General features: G+C 53.3%; 7 protein-coding genes across 15 annotated transcripts; 4 read left to right on the top strand and 3 right to left on the bottom strand.

Annotated features, from left to right (window-relative positions):
* The first annotated feature begins 2962 nt into the window (after positions 1–2962).
* PPTG_13414 (60S ribosomal protein L3) lies at positions 2963–4395 on the top strand. Its single transcript, XM_008909059.1, has one exon. The coding sequence runs from the start codon at positions 3005–3007 to the stop codon at positions 4172–4174; it is 1170 nt and encodes a 389-aa protein (XP_008907307.1). The 5' UTR covers positions 2963–3004; the 3' UTR covers positions 4175–4395.
* Positions 4308–6021, bottom strand: PPTG_13413 (hypothetical protein). The gene is made up of 2 exons (XM_008909058.1): positions 5853–6021; positions 4308–5784 (listed from the first exon to the last, which is right to left on the bottom strand). The coding sequence occupies exons 1-2, from the start codon at positions 5928–5930 to the stop codon at positions 4450–4452; spliced, it is 1413 nt and encodes a 470-aa protein (XP_008907306.1). The 5' UTR covers positions 5931–6021; the 3' UTR covers positions 4308–4449.
* Positions 6022–6098: 77 nt separating this feature from the next.
* PPTG_13412 (ribosomal protein L7/L12) lies at positions 6099–6966 on the top strand. Its single transcript, XM_008909057.1, has 2 exons — positions 6099–6418; positions 6494–6966. The coding sequence occupies exons 1-2, from the start codon at positions 6194–6196 to the stop codon at positions 6803–6805; spliced, it is 537 nt and encodes a 178-aa protein (XP_008907305.1). The 5' UTR covers positions 6099–6193; the 3' UTR covers positions 6806–6966.
* A 130-nt stretch (positions 6967–7096) lies between these two features.
* Positions 7097–8323, top strand: PPTG_13411 (hypothetical protein). 4 transcript variants are annotated; one of them, XM_008909053.1, is made up of 6 exons: positions 7097–7282; positions 7377–7510; positions 7601–7735; positions 7810–7893; positions 7969–8028; positions 8107–8323. In XM_008909053.1, exons 1-6 carry the CDS (start codon positions 7177–7179, stop codon positions 8176–8178), a joined length of 591 nt encoding a protein of 196 aa, XP_008907301.1. In that variant the 5' UTR covers positions 7097–7176; the 3' UTR covers positions 8179–8323. The 4 variants fall into 4 exon arrangements, with proteins under 4 accessions (XP_008907301.1, XP_008907302.1, XP_008907303.1 ...); XM_008909054.1 differs by having other exon boundaries at positions 7969–8323; XM_008909055.1 differs by having other exon boundaries at positions 7097–7510.
* A 31-nt stretch (positions 8324–8354) lies between these two features.
* PPTG_13410 (hypothetical protein) lies at positions 8355–9702 on the top strand. 4 transcript variants are annotated; one of them, XM_008909050.1, is made up of 4 exons: positions 8355–8601; positions 8680–8818; positions 8876–9220; positions 9298–9702. In XM_008909050.1, exons 1-4 carry the CDS (start codon positions 8393–8395, stop codon positions 9661–9663), a joined length of 1059 nt encoding a protein of 352 aa, XP_008907298.1. In that variant the 5' UTR covers positions 8355–8392; the 3' UTR covers positions 9664–9702. The 4 variants fall into 4 exon arrangements, with proteins under 4 accessions (XP_008907298.1, XP_008907300.1, XP_008907297.1 ...); XM_008909052.1 differs by having other exon boundaries at positions 8876–9702; XM_008909049.1 differs by having other exon boundaries at positions 8680–9220.
* Positions 9164–11106, bottom strand: PPTG_13409 (hypothetical protein). Of its 3 annotated transcripts, XM_008909047.1 has the most exons (4): positions 10297–11067; positions 9994–10224; positions 9811–9927; positions 9609–9747 (listed from the first exon to the last, which is right to left on the bottom strand). In XM_008909047.1, exons 1-3 carry the CDS (start codon positions 11041–11043, stop codon positions 9844–9846), a joined length of 1062 nt encoding a protein of 353 aa, XP_008907295.1. In that variant the 5' UTR covers positions 11044–11067; the 3' UTR covers positions 9609–9747; positions 9811–9843. The 3 variants fall into 3 exon arrangements, with proteins under 3 accessions (XP_008907294.1, XP_008907296.1, XP_008907295.1); XM_008909046.1 differs by having other exon boundaries at positions 9164–9927; positions 10297–11106; XM_008909048.1 differs by having other exon boundaries at positions 9164–9927; positions 9994–11095.
* Positions 11107–12487: 1381 nt separating this feature from the next.
* Positions 12488–15780, bottom strand: PPTG_13408 (hypothetical protein). Its single transcript, XM_008909045.1, has one exon. It carries the CDS (start codon positions 15133–15135, stop codon positions 12613–12615), a length of 2523 nt encoding a protein of 840 aa, XP_008907293.1. The 5' UTR covers positions 15136–15780; the 3' UTR covers positions 12488–12612.
* Positions 15781–16021: the final 241 nt, after the last annotated feature.

Here is a 16021-nt window from a genome sequence, read left to right as displayed (position 1 = left end):
GGGGGGGACGCCGTATAGTACGCGGCGTATATATTGAATAGAAGCCCGACAAAGGCGAACCCAGGATCAAAGTCACCGATGTAGATGTTTATCAAGAGCACGCCGGAATTGGGCGACATCGTGGTGTTTCGGCCCGCCCTGTACGGTGCATGCGGACGCCAAGAACTAGTCACGGAGTGAAAGGAGCAAGGCGGGCATGATCGTCGGGAAAAGCGATGAGATAAAATGTATATCCCGAGGGATAAGAGAGTCGCGATAACGTAGCACGTTCGCAACGTAGAGACGCCAGTTGAAGCGCGTGCATCTCGACGCCCCGGAGCACTCGGAGGACACGGGTACTTTGGAGAATGATACGTCGAGGGAGAAATCGAAGGGAAAGTCGAACCGTGGTAGTAAGAAGAGCCGCTGGACGCGGGACAAGCGCCAGAGGCGCTCGGCGGCGCGGAAGGCTGCTGAAACAGCAGCGAACGGGGGCACGACTGGGAAACAAGGGAACCAGGCTGCGGACGTGGTTAATTGCGCTCGTGAGCAGGACCCGAGGAACTACAGGCACGATATCGGAAGCAAACTCAGGAAGCAGTGGCTCGTGGCGATAGTGGAGGATCTCAAGGCTCTGGGAGAGAACGAAGTCTGGGTTGGGGGTGGTACCGCCGACAGGCAGTTACGTACTACACACTAAGTGGGTGTTCAAAACAAAGACCGATGCCGACGGCGCCACCGAGAGGTTCAAAACCAGACTCGTGGCGTGCGGAAGCGAGCAGATCTTTGGTGTTGACTTCGGTCTCACCTTTGCCGCGGTCATGGAACTGGGCACGGTAAAGGTGATCCTGGTATTCGCACGTCATTGGGGTGTGCCCGAGCGAAATGGGGACATCCCCATGCACATGTGAAGGCAGAAACGGAGCAGCATCTCGAGATCTACCTTGGGATTTCACGGGGATGGAGATCGACGAGGATACGCTGCGCAAACTCGATGCAAACACCAAAGGCAAGCTGGCGTTGCGCTTGAAGAAGTAGTTGTACAGGCAGGGAGACTTTGGAGCAAATGACTGCACACTATGCTCGAAGAGGCCGGGTTCACATGTTGCGTGACCGACATGTGCTAATCCTACAAGCGAGAAGGACGCATGATGACTTCAGTAGGTGTGTACGTCGATGATCTCCTCGTCACCGCGTCCAATCCGAGCCTGGTGGGCGATTTCTTACGAGCCATGAGCGTGTTGTCTGTGAAGGACCTGGGGGAGGCGAGGAAGTTCCTGGAGATGCGAGTTGAGGTGGTTGACAGCGACGGGTACACGCTAGACCAGCAGGTAACGATCGAAGAGCTGCTCGACCAGCCAGGACTGGCGAATGCAAATGAAGTGCGCGTGCCCATCGGAGAGAACACAATGCGATCGGTGATATGGAGTCGCAGCTCCTATCAAAGTCTGGCGGTCCAGGAGAGCCAACGATCAGCCGTTTTCAGTCGCTCGTGGGAAGCTTGCTCTTGGGCGCACGCTGCACAAGGCCTGACATCCTTTTTATGCGATACACAAGGCCACGCGTAGGACGCACCAGCCGACCACAAACGACTGGAAGCTGGCGAATAGAATAACGAGGTACTTAAGGGAGACGAAGCACCTGAAGCTCGTCATGCAAGCGTCGGTCGGAGTTAACGACAAGGTGGTGATTGAGAGCTGGAGCGACGCCGCGGACAAGAGCAACAGAAAGTCCGTGACCGGAGGAGTAGTGACGATGGACAGGGTCGTCGTACAACGGGTGTGCAAGAAGCAGACCGGCGTGGCACTATCCACGATGGAGGCGGAGTTCACGTCAGCCTCGCACGTTGGACGGGAGATGCTAGGCCTAAGAGAACTGGTGCTGGAGCTGAAGCTCGGCGTGGCGGAGCCCGTGGCCATGAAGATGGACAACCAGGCGGCGATTAAGCAGCTTGAGTTGGAAGAGACCATGACTAGCGCAAAGCACGTTGATATACGTGTTAAGTTCATCTGCGATTACGCCAGGAAACGGGTAGTGAAACCTGAGTACGTGGAGTCACGCCAGATAATGGCGGATCTCCTCACGAAGGCGCTTCCGGCGCCACGAATCGCGAAGCTGCGAGAAATCATAGGCTTAAAGTAAGGGATGCAACCGAGAGTGCGAAGACCGAGGAGGAGGAGTATCGGATTTGGACCGTGAATGTGGTCCAGAGACCGGTTCGGGCGCCGACTATACGGATTGTGTAAACAAGAGGCTCGGGTGGTTGCCAAGGATAGTTGCAGGAATACAGCTAGGTTAACTGCAATATCACTTCTATATTCTTACAGTGTCACCTCTGTCTAACATAATCTGCCTTTGGCTCCGGCGCAATCCATAGCGTGCGATGTCCATTTACGACGATACCCGTAATTCTGAACGGCGCGCTTAAAATCATTGTAGATCGCGGCATCAATCGTCACTGGAAGTAAAAAGTGGTTCACAAGCTGGATAGTATGAGGTACGCCTTGCAATAACGGGCTTAGAGAAATTGAAACGGTAAGAAGGAGCTTGGGCTTCTCCATTGCGGAGGAAATTCTGTACTATTAATACAAGGCGGCTTTCGAATCGGCATTGAAAGAAGTACTTTCATCATCATCGGATAGATTGGTGTATACTAACTCGATTGCAGGATGTCGATGTTTCCGAGGAAGTATTGGGTTAGTGTCAACAGTGATCCCTCCTCGCTTTTCCAACATTCAAAGAGCCATACAATTGACATTCGTGCGTCGCGTACTCCAAAGCGTTGCTGTTTCCTATCCAGTGGCTGATATTCTTTAAGTTCCTCCTTTTTTCTTACTCCTATTGGCTACAACATCCTTGGACCAGTATGTGGGTAAAAGTGTAATATTATCATTTACATTCGCAAATATTAGATTTTCAAAATCCCGCTTATGTCCGATTAGAGCGATTGGCTGGCGGCGCTTCGCTTGAGACACAACAACAACATGCCGCCACTTTGAGTTTTGCAGTAACTCTCGTATCAAGTATGGGTCACCGTAAGTTTGAGGCCCCGCGTCACGGCCACCTGGGTTTCCTACCCAAGAAGCGTACCAAGCACCACCGCGGCCGCGTTCGCAAGTTCCCGCGCGATGACGCGTCTAAGGCGCCGCACCTTACTGCCTTCATGGGCTACAAGGCCGGCATGACGCACATCGTGCGTGAGGTGGACCGCCCCGGCTCGAAGGTCCACAAGAAGGAGATCGTGGAGCCCGTGTCGATCGTGGAGACCCCCCCCATGGTTGTCATCGGTGTCGTCGGCTACCTGGAGACCCCGCGCGGCTTGCGCACCCTCACCACGGTGTTCGCTGAGCACCTGAGCGAGGAGGTGAAGCGTCGCTTCTACAAGAACTGGTACAAGTCGAAGCGCAAAGCTTTCACCAAGTACGCCAAGAAGTACCAGACGGCTCCCGCAGACATTGAGAACGAGCTCAACCGCATCAAGAAGTACTGCCAGGTTGTGCGCGTGCTCGCCCACACGCAGATCCGCAAGGTGAAGCTTCGCCAGAAGAAGGCCCACCTCCTCGAGGTGCAGGTCAACGGTGGCTCGGTTGCCGACAAGGTGGACTTCGCCAAGTCGCTCTTCGAGAAGCAGGTGCCCGTCACGGCCGTGTTCGCCAAGGACGAGATGATTGACGTCATCGGTGTCACTAAGGGTCACGGTATTGAGGGTGTCATCACCCGTTGGGGCGTCACCCGTCTGCCCCGTAAGACTCACCGTGGTCTGCGTAAGGTCGCCTGTATCGGTGCCTGGCACCCGTCGCGCGTTCGCTTCACGGTGCCGCGCGCTGGTCAGCACGGCTACCACCACCGTACGGAGATCAACAAGAAGATCTACCGTATCGGTGTCGCTGGCGACAAGAAGTCGTGCATGACCGAGCAGGACCTGACGGAGAAGGACATCACCCCTCTGGGTGGCTTCCCTCACTACGGTGTGATCAACGAGGACTGGCTCATGATCAAGGGCGCCATTGTCGGCACCAAGAAGCGTGCTCTGACTCTGCGCAAGTCGCTCCTGGTGCACACCAAGCGTTCGGCCCTCGAGGAGATCAACCTCAAGTTCATTGATACCTCGTCGAAGTTCGGTCACGGTCGCTTCCAGACCGCCGAGGAGAAGGCCAAGTGGATGGGCCCTCTCGCTCGCCAGAACCGCGCTTAAGTCTCTTACCAGGCTTTTGTGTAGCTTTGCTAGGTGGCAAGTGTTCTTTATGGCACTTGTCGAGTAGCGTAGCACCGATGCTTCTGTCAGACCTGTTAGGGTAAACCGTAAGCAAACAATGATACTGCTGCAAACTCTAAAACACTCTCTGTCTTAAGTGTTTAACGCTTGCTTTACAGACACCGTATGTACGACATTGGGTTAAAGTGTGTTTCTAGCCCGTTAAAGAGTGTTTTGTTTAAGCAACGTTTTGTCTGCTCTTTAATCACGTCAACTTACTCGGTCTTCTTCTTCTGCACAGGCTTCTTAGCGATGCTGATGTCCAGACGGAAGAGGAACATGCAAATGATGAAGAAAGCCAAGAAGGCTGACACCAACAGCAGTGGCTCGTGCAGCATGAACTGCTGCGGGAAGTCGAAGGTCACTTCAAAGGGGACATTGTGGGAAGCCACCACGTTCTTCTTGTCCAGAATCACCACAGGTCGACCAATAGCGGGCGTGTCCAGGTACGTCTGACGCGTGGTCTCACTTGAGCTGTCCAGACTGAACGGCACGTTCACCTGCACGTTAGTGGCGCCCTCGGGTAGGATAACCTTCACAGTCAGGTCGTCCACAGAGGCTCCCTGGACGGGCGTGGAGAAGTCAACCTCGAGCTTGAACTTGTCCCCAACATGCGTCAGTACCGAGTACGTGGGGACCGAGTAGCCGAGGTACCACTGACTCTTCCAGCCTCCAAAGAGAGGGAAGCGCGGCTTGAACTCGAGATCCTGGTGCGAGCCCGTACGGCTGGCAGGACGCAGGCGAGAAGTGGAGATGTTACCGATCTGGTCGCGGTAGTACACGTTAACGGAGTCCTTGGGCAGGTGCGCGTGCATCTCGTGGAACGAGGCGCTGCGCTGGTGGAGCTGTACGTAGTCGTAGCGCGAGAAGCCTCCCTTCAGCTTGGCACCAGTGTGTTCCAAGTCGTAGACCTCCTCGAAAGATACACGGCCCCACATGGACACTTCAATCTCACGCGTAAGTTTAGTGATGGTCATGAACGGGGAGTGGTTTTTGTAGTGCACACTCAGAGGCGAGGACTCAACACCGGCAGCGAATGCCTTAACGTCCGTGTAAGGTCCGAGCGTAACCACAGAGCCCTTCCTGGAGATGGGCTCGGCGGCACGAACGCTCTCCACATTGCCTGAAGGAAGTTTAAGCTTAGTGGTCTGCGTCTTGGTGAGATAGGGCGAGGTGATGAGGTGGCTGGCGTCGAAGAGCACGAGCTGGTCCTCCTTTTGCGTAATCTCCGCCGGGTACGGCGTAAGCACGCGCGTGAAGTAAGCCGTGACCTTGACGCTGCCAGTTTCTCCCTTAGCTACGGGTTTCTTAAGCAGAACCGTGTAAAGTGCGGCGTCCTCGGGCGTCTTAGCCTTGGCTGCGTGCTTTTGCGTGGCAGGAACGATCTCGCAGGGAGTCTTGCCGCAGCGAGCGGACACGTAGGCCAGATGCGTCTCCAGTGCGCGTGGGAAGGCCACATCGTATTCAGTCACCTCGGCATCAGCGTCGGAGAATTGGAACTCGGTGTACTCGCGCACCACGTGCTTGGTCAGGTCAAACGTGCGCTTAGCCTGAGAGCGGGATACCGTCGAGTTAGTATAGGATTTAGAGAAGTGTAATGCCGAGATGTGGGGCGTACCGACTGGTTGATGACTTCGCCCTGTGCGGTAGCCATCGCCATCGCCGCCGCGAGCAGCAGAACGCGCTTCATCGCCATGTTCGTAGGGATCAAGTTTGCTCCTCGTAATGCACTGCGTATCCCCCAACTCGACACGTAGCCGTTGATATCCTCGCTGTAATTGGCCAAAACTTCTTATACGAATTTTTACCATTCACCGACGTTTATTATCTGTACGGTGATGCAAGTGGTTGAAAATAAAATTGTGGTTCGTGGTCAAGGAGCGGCGCTTTGGAGCTCCTCATTAGCGGCTTGTGGCCCCAAATTCCCGACTGTCCTCCAGCTTATCTCGACGGTTTAGAATGCTCTCGCGCGTGTCTCGAGTGGCGCTCCGCAGCGCGGCTGCGCGCCGTACGTGTGCGAACAACATGCGTCTGACCCAGGTGGCTTTTTTCTCGGAGGAGGCTGCTAAGGTGCCTGTCACCGCTGAGGAGGAGATGGCTCTGAGCCCCAAGGTGCAGACTGTGCTGGACCAGATCCTCGACCTCAACATGGTCGAGATTGCCGAACTCTCGCACGCTATCCAGGTATGTCGACGATACTGCAAAAGTATTAATTGCTGAATTGTGTGCTGATCTCGATGTTTTTCGCTATTTTTCCAGACCAAGTTCGGTATCGCCGAGTCCGCGTTCCAGGTGGGCATGGGCGGCGGTGCTGCTGGTGGCGCGGCTCCTGCTGCTGAGGAGGCCAAGGAAGAGAAGACCGCGTTCGATGTGAAGCTGGCCAGCTTCGATGCCAAGAGCAAGATTAAGGTTATCAAGGAGGTGCGTGCCATTACCGGTCTGGGCCTGAAGGAGGCCAAGGAGCTCGTGGAGGGCGCCCCCAGTACATTAAAGAAGGACGTGAAGAAGGAGGATGCCGACGCACTCATTGAGCAGCTCAAGGCGGTGGGCGCCGTCGTGGAACTGGAATAGAGATCGGATTCGCTTCTGCAGCTAGGATTATCTCCTCGCAGTGCAATTCCCATTACAGATAGCAGCGTGTTTGGTGTCGCTTTGTGTCGTTGCGCTATAGGACTTATCGTGCATAATGACTCCATTGCAATCCCCACATACAAGTATTTTTTGCCCTCAAACACTTTGGCGCAGCAAGCAGTAGCAGCAGCAACTTGACGTCAATCGGGGGACGCATAGGAACCTCACGAACAAAGTCTGTAGGTTATAGACGGTCCCTTATAAAGATGTAAACCAATCACACTCGTCTTGTATCGCTATCAGCTACTTGATTGGCCCATAAGTTCCGTTGACAAAAACTGAGAGTTTGACCCACAATTTAGCAGGACGCAATGGAGGCTCTCAAGAAGACCTTCCAAGGCGCGACCCAGAACCTCAGCGAGGAGGAACAGCGCCACCAGGAATGCGAGGACATGCGCGAGAAGGCACTGACTAAGTGTGAGTGCTTCAGTAACGACAGAACCCTCTCAATCACCCCGTTGAGTGCCTTGCTCACACATTCACGCTGTGCTGATACTTTCGGACTGTACAGGCTCGCGCGTCAAGTTCCTTGTAGACGCCATGGAGAAGATGGGTTGCAGTCTGGAGCCAGGTTTCTTTTCTAGCGTGGAGTGCGAGGGAAAAATCAACGGAGGATTCCACCTGGACGATGACGGCAAACCTGGAGTGGGTGGATGACATCCGTAGCGAAAGTGATGGAGTGAGGAATTGAAGCTGATAAATACTGTGGTGACTGTGTGGATCTATTCGGTGCAGGTAGTACTGTGCCAGAACCACATTCCAGACCAGGAATGGATGGATCGCACCATGGCGCATGAGCTGATCCACGCCTTCGACCACTGCCGTAACAAGATCGATTGGAACAAGTGCGAGCATCACGCTTGCAGTGAGGTACAGTGATGTGGATGGAGAGGCGGTAGCTGCATGTGGACAGGATTTTTAAAGGGGTTTTGTTGATCTTGTAGATCCGCGCTGCAGCCTTGAGTGGCGACTGCAATTGGAAGTACGAGTTCTTCCGCAAGAACTTCAACGTCAGCAAGCAGCACCAGGTGCGTCGATATTTTGCTCTTCCAAGCCAAAATGCGCTCAGCGGTGCTGACCTTTACACTTGTCTCCCATTATAGCTCTGTACGCGGCGACGAGCAAAACTGTCCATCGAACAGAACGATGCGTGCAAAGGCAGAGTGCGTGCAAGTCTCCAATTTGTGGACGTTCGTACCCTCTTTGTTTCTTATACGTCGTAATTGTATTGCTGTACTTAGGCGGATGAGTGTATCGACAAGGTGTTCGATTCGTGCTACCGTGACTGGTCACCATACCGCGAGATCCCGTAGTTGAGGCGAACTGCTCGTTTACTGGAGCCTTTACGCCAACGCTGCTATCAATCACCAGCAATGACTTCACTTCCCATCGCTGGTAGCTTCAGTAGAAACACTAAACGCAGCAAATAGAGAAACAACAACTTTTTTAGTATTCCAACTTGATCTGATTCTGGTCCAAAATGATTGGTCCACAGGACCAAAACAGTCACAATCCAAATCAACCAGTATGGCGTTGACCCAACTAGCAGATGTAGCGGCACGGTCTGCACCCCCAGCAGCGATCACAGAGGCATCATCTTCACCTGCGTCTCCAGCTCCTGTGGCCAAGAAACGGCGCGTGGAGAGGCGCGAGCGGCTGCGCAAGAGCGCTTTGTGCAAACATTTCGACAAGCCCGGCGGCTGCCCATTCCCAAACTGCAAATTTGCCCATGGCCGGTGCGTTTACTGCCGTTCATTACTCTTCATAACTCTCAACAAGGTATTGACAATACAATTTCCCTTGTGTACGTGCAGAGCGGAGGTAAATGACAGCGACACGCACTCGGTGGCGGCCCAGAGGCGACTCATTCGGGAGCAGGCGATTCATCGCGCCGAAGAGCAATTCCAGACAGCAGACGCAGGCGCTGTCACCTCCAAACGTAGAGGAACAATGGCAAGCTGTTGGTTACTGAAGATTCTGTTGGACTGGAGACTAATTGGTGCTGTGCAGATTGAGCGCTACTACACGGAGATGTTCTCTTGCGATACGATGGGTAAGCCCATGGAGGACCAGTATGTGCACATGCACTCCAACCGTCTGTGTGTGGTGGGCGTGGCCGAGTCCCACCCGGTCATGCTGGAAGAGCTGGTGAGTGTCGAGTTCACACAGAACGTGTTGGAAAGCCGCGTGACAGGCAAGAAGAAGAAAGGTGGTCGCTTCATGCTGCCGAACACGGTGCTCTGCGTTCTCAAGTGCAAGAGTGGCCGTGAATTTAATCTCTACAGTTGCATTCGCGGTGCGCTGATCGAGGTCAATGAACGTCTGCAAAAAGAACCGGAGCTATTGAAGCAAAAGGTGAGTGAGTTGTCTACTGACTACGTGACCTTGACTAATGGGTCTTCCTTTTTTGCTGGACACTGTTGTTCTTGTAGCACCAATCGGACGGATACCTTGTCATCATTCAACCGAAGAAGGTGGAGGTGGCGGAGATCCAGGAGTCACTGCTGTCGAAGGAAGAGTACCAGCAGTTCCGAGCCATTTCGAAGGCTAATTCGGCATCGGATGCATCGCCACAGAAGCCTGCTGAGTCAACCTTAGCTAAAGACACGCCTGATGTCAAGCAAGAACGCAAGGGTGAGCCGGTGTCCGATACCAATATCGTGAAGGATGAACCCATGGCCGATACTGTGAAGGAAGAGTCGAAGGATGAACCGACGTTTGATAGCGTGAAGTTAGAGCCACCGTCCGGTACCGTGAAGGACGAACCGATGTCGGAGGATGCATCCATGGAAGAGTAGAAGCGAACGGCATACTAATAGACGCCTTGAAAAACACCAGTCGCCCACACACTTATCCATCGCAATACTTAAAACGATGCAGGCCTTCAATCAAGCAAAATCAGGCGATTAAAGCTGGCGACTTGGACAAGACGATCGCACACTCACCCAGTCAGCAGCTTGGCTTCGAGATGGGAGTACCTAGACTTTCTTCTTTCTAATGACTACGTCGAGAACTGATCGAATGAATTTGGTCATCTCGGACCTACTGAAGCTCAGCTCCTCCTGCAAAAACGCCGTATCATCAGTTTATCCCCCCCACCAATTAAATTAATGCATTTCATAACGTACTCGTAAATATGACGGCACTTTAATGCCTGTTGGTGGCGTCTCGCTCGGGAGATACTCGATTTCGCTTGATGCGATGGCAGGAACAGCCAGCTCGAACTCGAACTGGTTGCCTGTTGCCGAGTCTGTTGTAGTACACACAACTTCTGTGCAGTCGTCCACTTCGTCGTCGTCATCACCCGACTGGATAAGACGGATATCTGTGCTGGTCACCAGGCGATACAGTTCCAGTAGCTTTATCAACAACAAAGGAGCCAACGCGTCAGTTCACCACAACCCCTAGCAGTCAGCTCATCCAACCGTTACCTTGTTCGCCTGGTTGAGCTGTAAGATGGCTTCACTGTTCTGTACGGCCGTAGCAGCCGAAGCCGCCGCCGCATTGACCGTCACCACATCATCTGGCCCCGTGTTTCTCTTGAACGAGGCGAACTGGGACTCGAGCTCCTTAATATGATCGCGCAGAGCCTTCTTCTCCGCATCCGCATCCTCTTTGCTTCTCTGTTTCGCGTCGTATTCGCGCATCTTCTCGGCTACGAGTCTGTCCACCTCTTTCTTGCGCTTTTTGCGCTCCTCCTCGGCCTGCTTGGACAGCGTCGTGATGTCCCGTTTCAGCTTCTCGATGAGCTTTTCCTGCGTCTTTTTCTCCTGCCATGCCAGGTCGCGCACTTCCTGCAGCAGCTGCTCGCTGTCGTGTTCATACTGCTGCTTCCTGCTCCTGTGCTTCTCTTCCAACATAGCGCGGTCCTGCTCGTCGTACTGGTCCTCATCTTGCGGCACATTCGTCACCTTTTTCTTCTTCTGTACTGGTGGTACTTTATCGTCCTTCTTTACTGGTGCCTTGCGGGGCAGAGCGCGTTTCTTCTTGGGCTTTGGCGCCTTTTCCTCGGACTCGCTGTCATCGTCTCCGGCATCCTCGAACTCCACGTCGCCGTCGTCGTCCTCGTAGTCCCACGAGTTCTTTCGCCGGCGCTGTTTCTTCTTTTTGGTCGCGGCGGCCTCGGTCTTCTTAGGACGGATGCGCTTCTTCTCGCCGGCCTTGTTGGCGGGCGGCATGCTGGAGGAGTTGGCGCGGGTTTTGGTAGCCTTTCCCGCCTCGTTTCGAATGGAGGGATTTCCATAATCCAGTAGTAGTGTGCTGATTTTTCTAAATTATCAAATTAATTCATAATGTGGAATGTCAATATCAGTACGAATGTACTAAGTTCGCACTAATTAAAAAACACTAGCAACCATAAGTACGCATGCGTGCTAGCAGTGTACCGAAATATTCGCTTGCAAGTGCACAACTGAAATATTGGCCCAACTTGAGATATTCTTGAGATTGTAGTACAATGCGCTCCGTGAGCCGCGGAATCGCCACCTCGACGTCCGTAATCAATGAATCACTACGTATATTTGCGGTGAAGCCACATTGCCGCCCTTTGACAGTAAAACATTGGTTTTATCCTCAGCAATCCTATATATGCATCAGGACTTCTTGCATCTCGCAGCACTTTCATTTTTGCAAAATGCTTCCACCTAACAAGCGCAAAAACCACACTCGAAAATTTAATCCAAAGGCTGACGGCTCCTTCTACAAGCTCAAGCTAAACTAGAATCTACCGTCCCGCCCTCCCAGGACAGAAGACGCCCTGGCCAGTACTGCGACTAACCAGAGAGGTACGGGGTTATTCGCTTCAACTCAAGCAAGACGCGGAAGAGAGCAAGAAATGTACGACGTAGAGCACCTCTATGTGAAGCGCTGGGTACACAATTTAGAGTTCTATTTAGTGCAGTGGGTCGGCTTTCGTGAACTAACCTGGGAACCTGCTAAATCCTACCATGGAAGCTCAGAGTTGACTTTGAGTTGAAGACCATCGACTTTGTGTGGTGTGCCATCCTACATGGGGGAGACAAAGGAAGAAGCTATCCACACGCCGCAGCAAATGCGTAGCAAGTCAGTATCAATAAATAGGTTAATTTCGCAATTTACAATATAACGAACTTAACGTGTACTGAAAACAGTACTGCTGAAAATACGGCTATTTTCCTAAAAATCAGTACACTACTACTGGATTATGGAAATTGCTCTTTCGAATGCAAAGGACTAAATTTCAGGTACATAATTTTTGGTATACCATCTCACGATGAGTTGCAAAAAAACTTAAGGATATTAATAACGAGCTGCATTAGACGGTTGTGTGAACGCCTGCCTGCAACGCCAACGTGTCGTTGTCTTCAACAGCTTTACCTACCTGCTTCCGTCTACAGGTCGAGCGATTCACTGAACGAGGAAGGATACCAGCGAGAGACGGATCACTGCAGCATTGTTGAAAGGCCCATCCGGAAGTAAGAATTGTTGAAATTTTAGCCTAAAAAATTGCCATCGTGCACAGAAGTGGTCTAGGTAGGTCCATGTATCCAAAACTCGAGCTTGCCATTCGAATCCCTCGTCACATCGTTGCCGAGTCGTCTGATAAGCAACTCAACTTTCGCTTGTCAACGAACTGGTACTGTAGCCGTTCAAATGAACGTTGACTTAACAAGTACGTCAATTATCACCAACATTTAATCCTTAACAGCTCTGTTCCTCTGGGCGTTTACGGCGTGGCGGGGGTTGCACACGCACACACTACTTCACTACTACTCACTATCTTCTTCGTCCTCGCTCTCATCGTTTCGCCCCAAAGCTGATAAATAACACTCAATGGCCTCGTCGTGTCGCCCACGCTCGTGCATAATGCGTCCCAGCATGGCCACACCTGCTCCAGACGGTTGCAGCTTCAAACTCGTCATGCATGCCTCCTCTGCAGCTGCAGGTTGACTGACCATCAATCGGCACTCCGCCAGCAAATACCACAGCGTCGCGTTCGAGCGCTCGATCCCTGTAGCACGTGACAGCTCCAGAATGGCAGCCATGTACTCCTTCTGCTCCATGAACGATTTTCCAGTCCGAATGGCTCGTGACACCGCAGCGTGTGCCTTTTCGTATCGAGCCACGCGCACCTTGGCCTTCTGCAGCTCTCTCTGTGCCTTTTGTGATCTCTTGATAGCCTCGCTGTACATGTCCAGTAAATCCGGCAGCTCCTTCTGGTGCTGAAGTACAATGGCTTCCAACTCCGAGATCTGACGCATCATCTCTTGATCTCTCTTAGTCAACTTGTAGTTGGCAGTTGTTCGAGCCTTTTTATTTGCCTCAAGACTGGCAGCGTCGATTCCAGCAATCGCCTCCTTCTTGGCTCGAAGCTTCGCAGTCAGGTCCTTTTTCCCGCGGTTGGATGCAGCAAGAAGCTTCGCGAGAGCCTCGTCCTCGTCGTTACTGAAGTAGTCGTCGACGCTGCTGTACGAACTGTCGCTACCCAATAAAGCACGCGTCTCCTTGAATCCGTCCGAGATAGACGACGTACGCGATGACTTGGCTCCACTATTTTGAGACGACAACTTTCGAGTATCATCGCTTCCCTTGCGCTCTCGTAATATTTCGTCACTGTCTCGGAAACTAGCATCAGGCCTGCCACGCTGGAACGGTGGTAGCCTCTTACGAGCGCTGTGCGTTTCACCACGGACCCTATTGTCGTGTCTGCGCTGACTCAAAGGCTCATTACGTCTGCGCTCACTGGGATACCCTTGCGGGGCTGCTTTCCGTCTGCTCACTCCTCTAGTCGATTCTTCTTCGCTGTCCTCCTCAATCATCGGCTTTAGACTCGTCTTCTGCATCGCCGCTTTGGCTGGTTTCGGGTTTAGATACTTCTGCGTGATGGCCGACACCTCAAAGCTCTTGACGCTGCTGGAGGACGCGCTAAAGTCCAGATGCTCCTTCTTCTCCATTGATTCACGGTTTGTGATGTTGGCACCTGGCCGACGCATCTCTTTCTTCTTGTTCGCTGCATTGTTGCGTGCTTTGGCTGCCGGGTCTTCGTGGTCGGATCCTGCCAAGCTGAAAATGGAGAATGTTGAATCGGCAAGTGCACTCGGCTTCTCCTTCTTCTCCTGCTCCTTACGTCGCTTCGGTTTGGGTTTTGGTAGCTGTGCTTGGGGCTTGATTTCCTCGTTGGCATTCAAAGCAGCGTACAGATTACTCAGCGTTGACGACGTGGTGCGGCACGTAGACGACGTGTCTGCCCGAGTCTTGCCACTCGACCGCTGTTTGACGAGACTGGGCACGGGGCTGCGCATCTGCTCATGCTTTCGGTTCCTAGTTGGCTCCGTGGTTGGCATCCGATGTCGCTCTTTCTGTGGCGAGTCACGAGTCCTCATACGCGGAGCGCCATCAAACAAGTCTCGTTCATGTAGAGCTCTGTCACGTCGCTCTCTCTCACGAGGATCCCTCTCACGTCGTTCCCTTTCACGGGGATCTCTACGGGGATCTCTCTCACGGGGGTCCCTGATACGTCGATCTCTCTCACGAGGGTCTCTTTCTCTTGGGTCTCGCATCCGTCTCTCCATCTCAAGTGGATCTCGTTCCCGTGGGTCTCTGCTACGCCGTTCCTTGTCCCGTGGATCAGGAAATAGGTCCCTAGGGCGCAGATCTCCATCACGAGAAGGTCGGTCACGTGATTTACCACGCGTGGAAACCACTTCTCGTGGATCTCTTCCGTGTGGAGACCTCGCAGCATGTGGAGACTTGGCTCGAGGAGACCTCATCCGGCGATCGCGTGTTGAGTGCACAGTACGAGGCTCTGCATCCCGTCGCATCACACGTCTAGGCTCCTCATAGTCGTCATCTCCATTCCACGTCCTGTTATCTCTTCGAGCCTCCTCCAACGTTTTCCTCGGTCCACCGCCTGGGCTTCGCATCCGCTGCCCGTATTCACGTTCATCCCTCGCTTCCAGTGTGTGACGTCGTGGCTTGTCATCGGGCAAGTCACGGCGAGGCGGAGGTGCGAGGCCCCGTGCAATACTGCGGCACTTTGGGTAGCACTTGTCACACACTCGCTGCGGCACTTTAGACAGCGAGGTGGGCACGATCACCTTGTTCCTGGAGTGTTTGCCACACACGGAGAGTCCACAGTGGCGGCAGTGGTGTCGTGTGTTCATCAGCGAGAACTCGACGTTGCAGAGGCCGCATCGGTCCTCGACCTGCCAGCGTTTGGGTTTGAATTGGGCCATGGCACTGTTGCCGCGTGGAGCTGCAGCGGCTCGCGGCGGCGCCTGCGGTTGTGGCATGCGTTGTGCAAGGCACTCGATAGGATAGTCCGGCCCCTTTGGCAGCTACGGAATTGTCTGCTTGTCGGTCGGGCCTCTGTCTCCTGCTCTCCGCCCTCCTTTCGTCCGTCCGTCACCACGTCCGTCCGTTCGCTGCTTCCGCTTGCGGCCCGCCGACTAGCGAGCGAACTGACTGTGTGAACAATTGACAGACCGCTTTCCCCCCGAGACTCGCGGACTTTTAGCTTCGAGTGACGATGGCAAAGCTGAGCTGTATGTACAGGCTGTACGGTTCACGGGTGCTCGACAAGAGGAGGAAAGACAGGCGGACCGAGAGCTTCGAGAAGATGCGCAGGGAACAGACTCAAACGGCGACTCAATTTGCCTTGAGCTGCTTCAGCCCCGCTCTCTGTCGACGAGGCTAACGCCACGTGCTACAATACTGGCGCACAACGTCTGGGAGTAGTGGGGTTACCGTGCAATATGTTGTGGGTCAATCACTGGATGGTGCCAGGTGGCAATGGTGTGACTGGGGGGCGCTGAAACACCGGCCAGTGGAGCCTTTTAGTCACGGGCTTGCAGTCAACGTATCGGACACCACAGAGCAACCTCCTGGTCCGACCATTCCATACGAATGCCGTCATCTCGCTGTAGCCTCTCCTTTGCCTTATTCGGCAGCTGGTTTGTCACCACGTTATGTAGCATACACCAGCATTGGGGTCTAAAATAGTCCGAAATAGGTACATGTTGAAGTCAAGGCTGCTTTTAGCTGCATGTACGTAAACTCCTCTTGCTCGGCGGTCTCCATCTCGTGAACATCGGTATTGTCTTTCATCGATCTGGAGATAAACAAATGCAGGCAAACTATTCAAACTGCTCGCTCCTTTTTTAGTCCAATACAAATTAT

This window comes from Phytophthora parasitica (assembly GCF_000247585.1).
Source record: "Phytophthora parasitica INRA-310 unplaced genomic scaffold supercont2.32, whole genome shotgun sequence".
NCBI classification, from domain to species: domain Eukaryota; phylum Oomycota; class Peronosporomycetes; order Peronosporales; family Peronosporaceae; genus Phytophthora; species Phytophthora nicotianae.
Note: the sequence above shows the minus strand (reverse complement) of the source record. Positions and strands in the feature narration are given on the sequence as shown.

What these genes read in the sequence shown, in the direction of transcription:
- PPTG_13414 (XM_008909059.1), top strand. Translation starts at nt 3,005, where the DNA reads ATGGGTCACCGTAAGTTTGAGGCCCCGCGTCACGGCCACCTGGGTTTC.
- PPTG_13413 (XM_008909058.1), bottom strand. Translation starts at nt 5,930, where the DNA reads ATGGCGATGAAGCGCGTTCTGCTGCTCGCGGCGGCGATGGCGATGGCT. An exon ending in GCGAAGTCATCAACCAGTCG is followed by an intron (nt 5,785 to 5,852) that starts GTACGCCCCACA and finishes TCCCGCTCTCAG; the next exon opens with GCTAAGCGCACGTTTGACCT.
- PPTG_13412 (XM_008909057.1), top strand. Translation starts at nt 6,194, where the DNA reads ATGCTCTCGCGCGTGTCTCGAGTGGCGCTCCGCAGCGCGGCTGCGCGC. An exon ending in AACTCTCGCACGCTATCCAG is followed by an intron (nt 6,419 to 6,493) that starts GTATGTCGACGA and finishes CTATTTTTCCAG; the next exon opens with ACCAAGTTCGGTATCGCCGA.
- PPTG_13411 (XM_008909053.1), top strand. Translation starts at nt 7,177, where the DNA reads ATGGAGGCTCTCAAGAAGACCTTCCAAGGCGCGACCCAGAACCTCAGC. An exon ending in ACGATGACGGCAAACCTGGA is followed by an intron (nt 7,511 to 7,600) that starts GTGGGTGGATGA and finishes TATTCGGTGCAG; the next exon opens with GTAGTACTGTGCCAGAACCA. An exon ending in ACGATGCGTGCAAAGGCAGA is followed by an intron (nt 8,029 to 8,106) that starts GTGCGTGCAAGT and finishes TGCTGTACTTAG; the next exon opens with GCGGATGAGTGTATCGACAA.
- PPTG_13410 (XM_008909049.1), top strand. Translation starts at nt 8,393, where the DNA reads ATGGCGTTGACCCAACTAGCAGATGTAGCGGCACGGTCTGCACCCCCA. An exon ending in TGCAAATTTGCCCATGGCCG is followed by an intron (nt 8,602 to 8,679) that starts GTGCGTTTACTG and finishes GTGTACGTGCAG; the next exon opens with AGCGGAGGTAAATGACAGCG. An exon ending in CGGAGCTATTGAAGCAAAAG is followed by an intron (nt 9,221 to 9,297) that starts GTGAGTGAGTTG and finishes TTGTTCTTGTAG; the next exon opens with CACCAATCGGACGGATACCT.
- PPTG_13409 (XM_008909046.1), bottom strand. Translation starts at nt 11,043, where the DNA reads ATGCCGCCCGCCAACAAGGCCGGCGAGAAGAAGCGCATCCGTCCTAAG. An exon ending in AGCTCAACCAGGCGAACAAG is followed by an intron (nt 10,225 to 10,296) that starts GTAACGGTTGGA and finishes TTGTTGATAAAG; the next exon opens with CTACTGGAACTGTATCGCCT. An exon ending in AAGTGCCGTCATATTTACGA is followed by an intron (nt 9,928 to 9,993) that starts GTACGTTATGAA and finishes GCGTTTTTGCAG; the next exon opens with GAGGAGCTGAGCTTCAGTAG.
- PPTG_13408 (XM_008909045.1), bottom strand. Translation starts at nt 15,135, where the DNA reads ATGCCACAACCGCAGGCGCCGCCGCGAGCCGCTGCAGCTCCACGCGGC.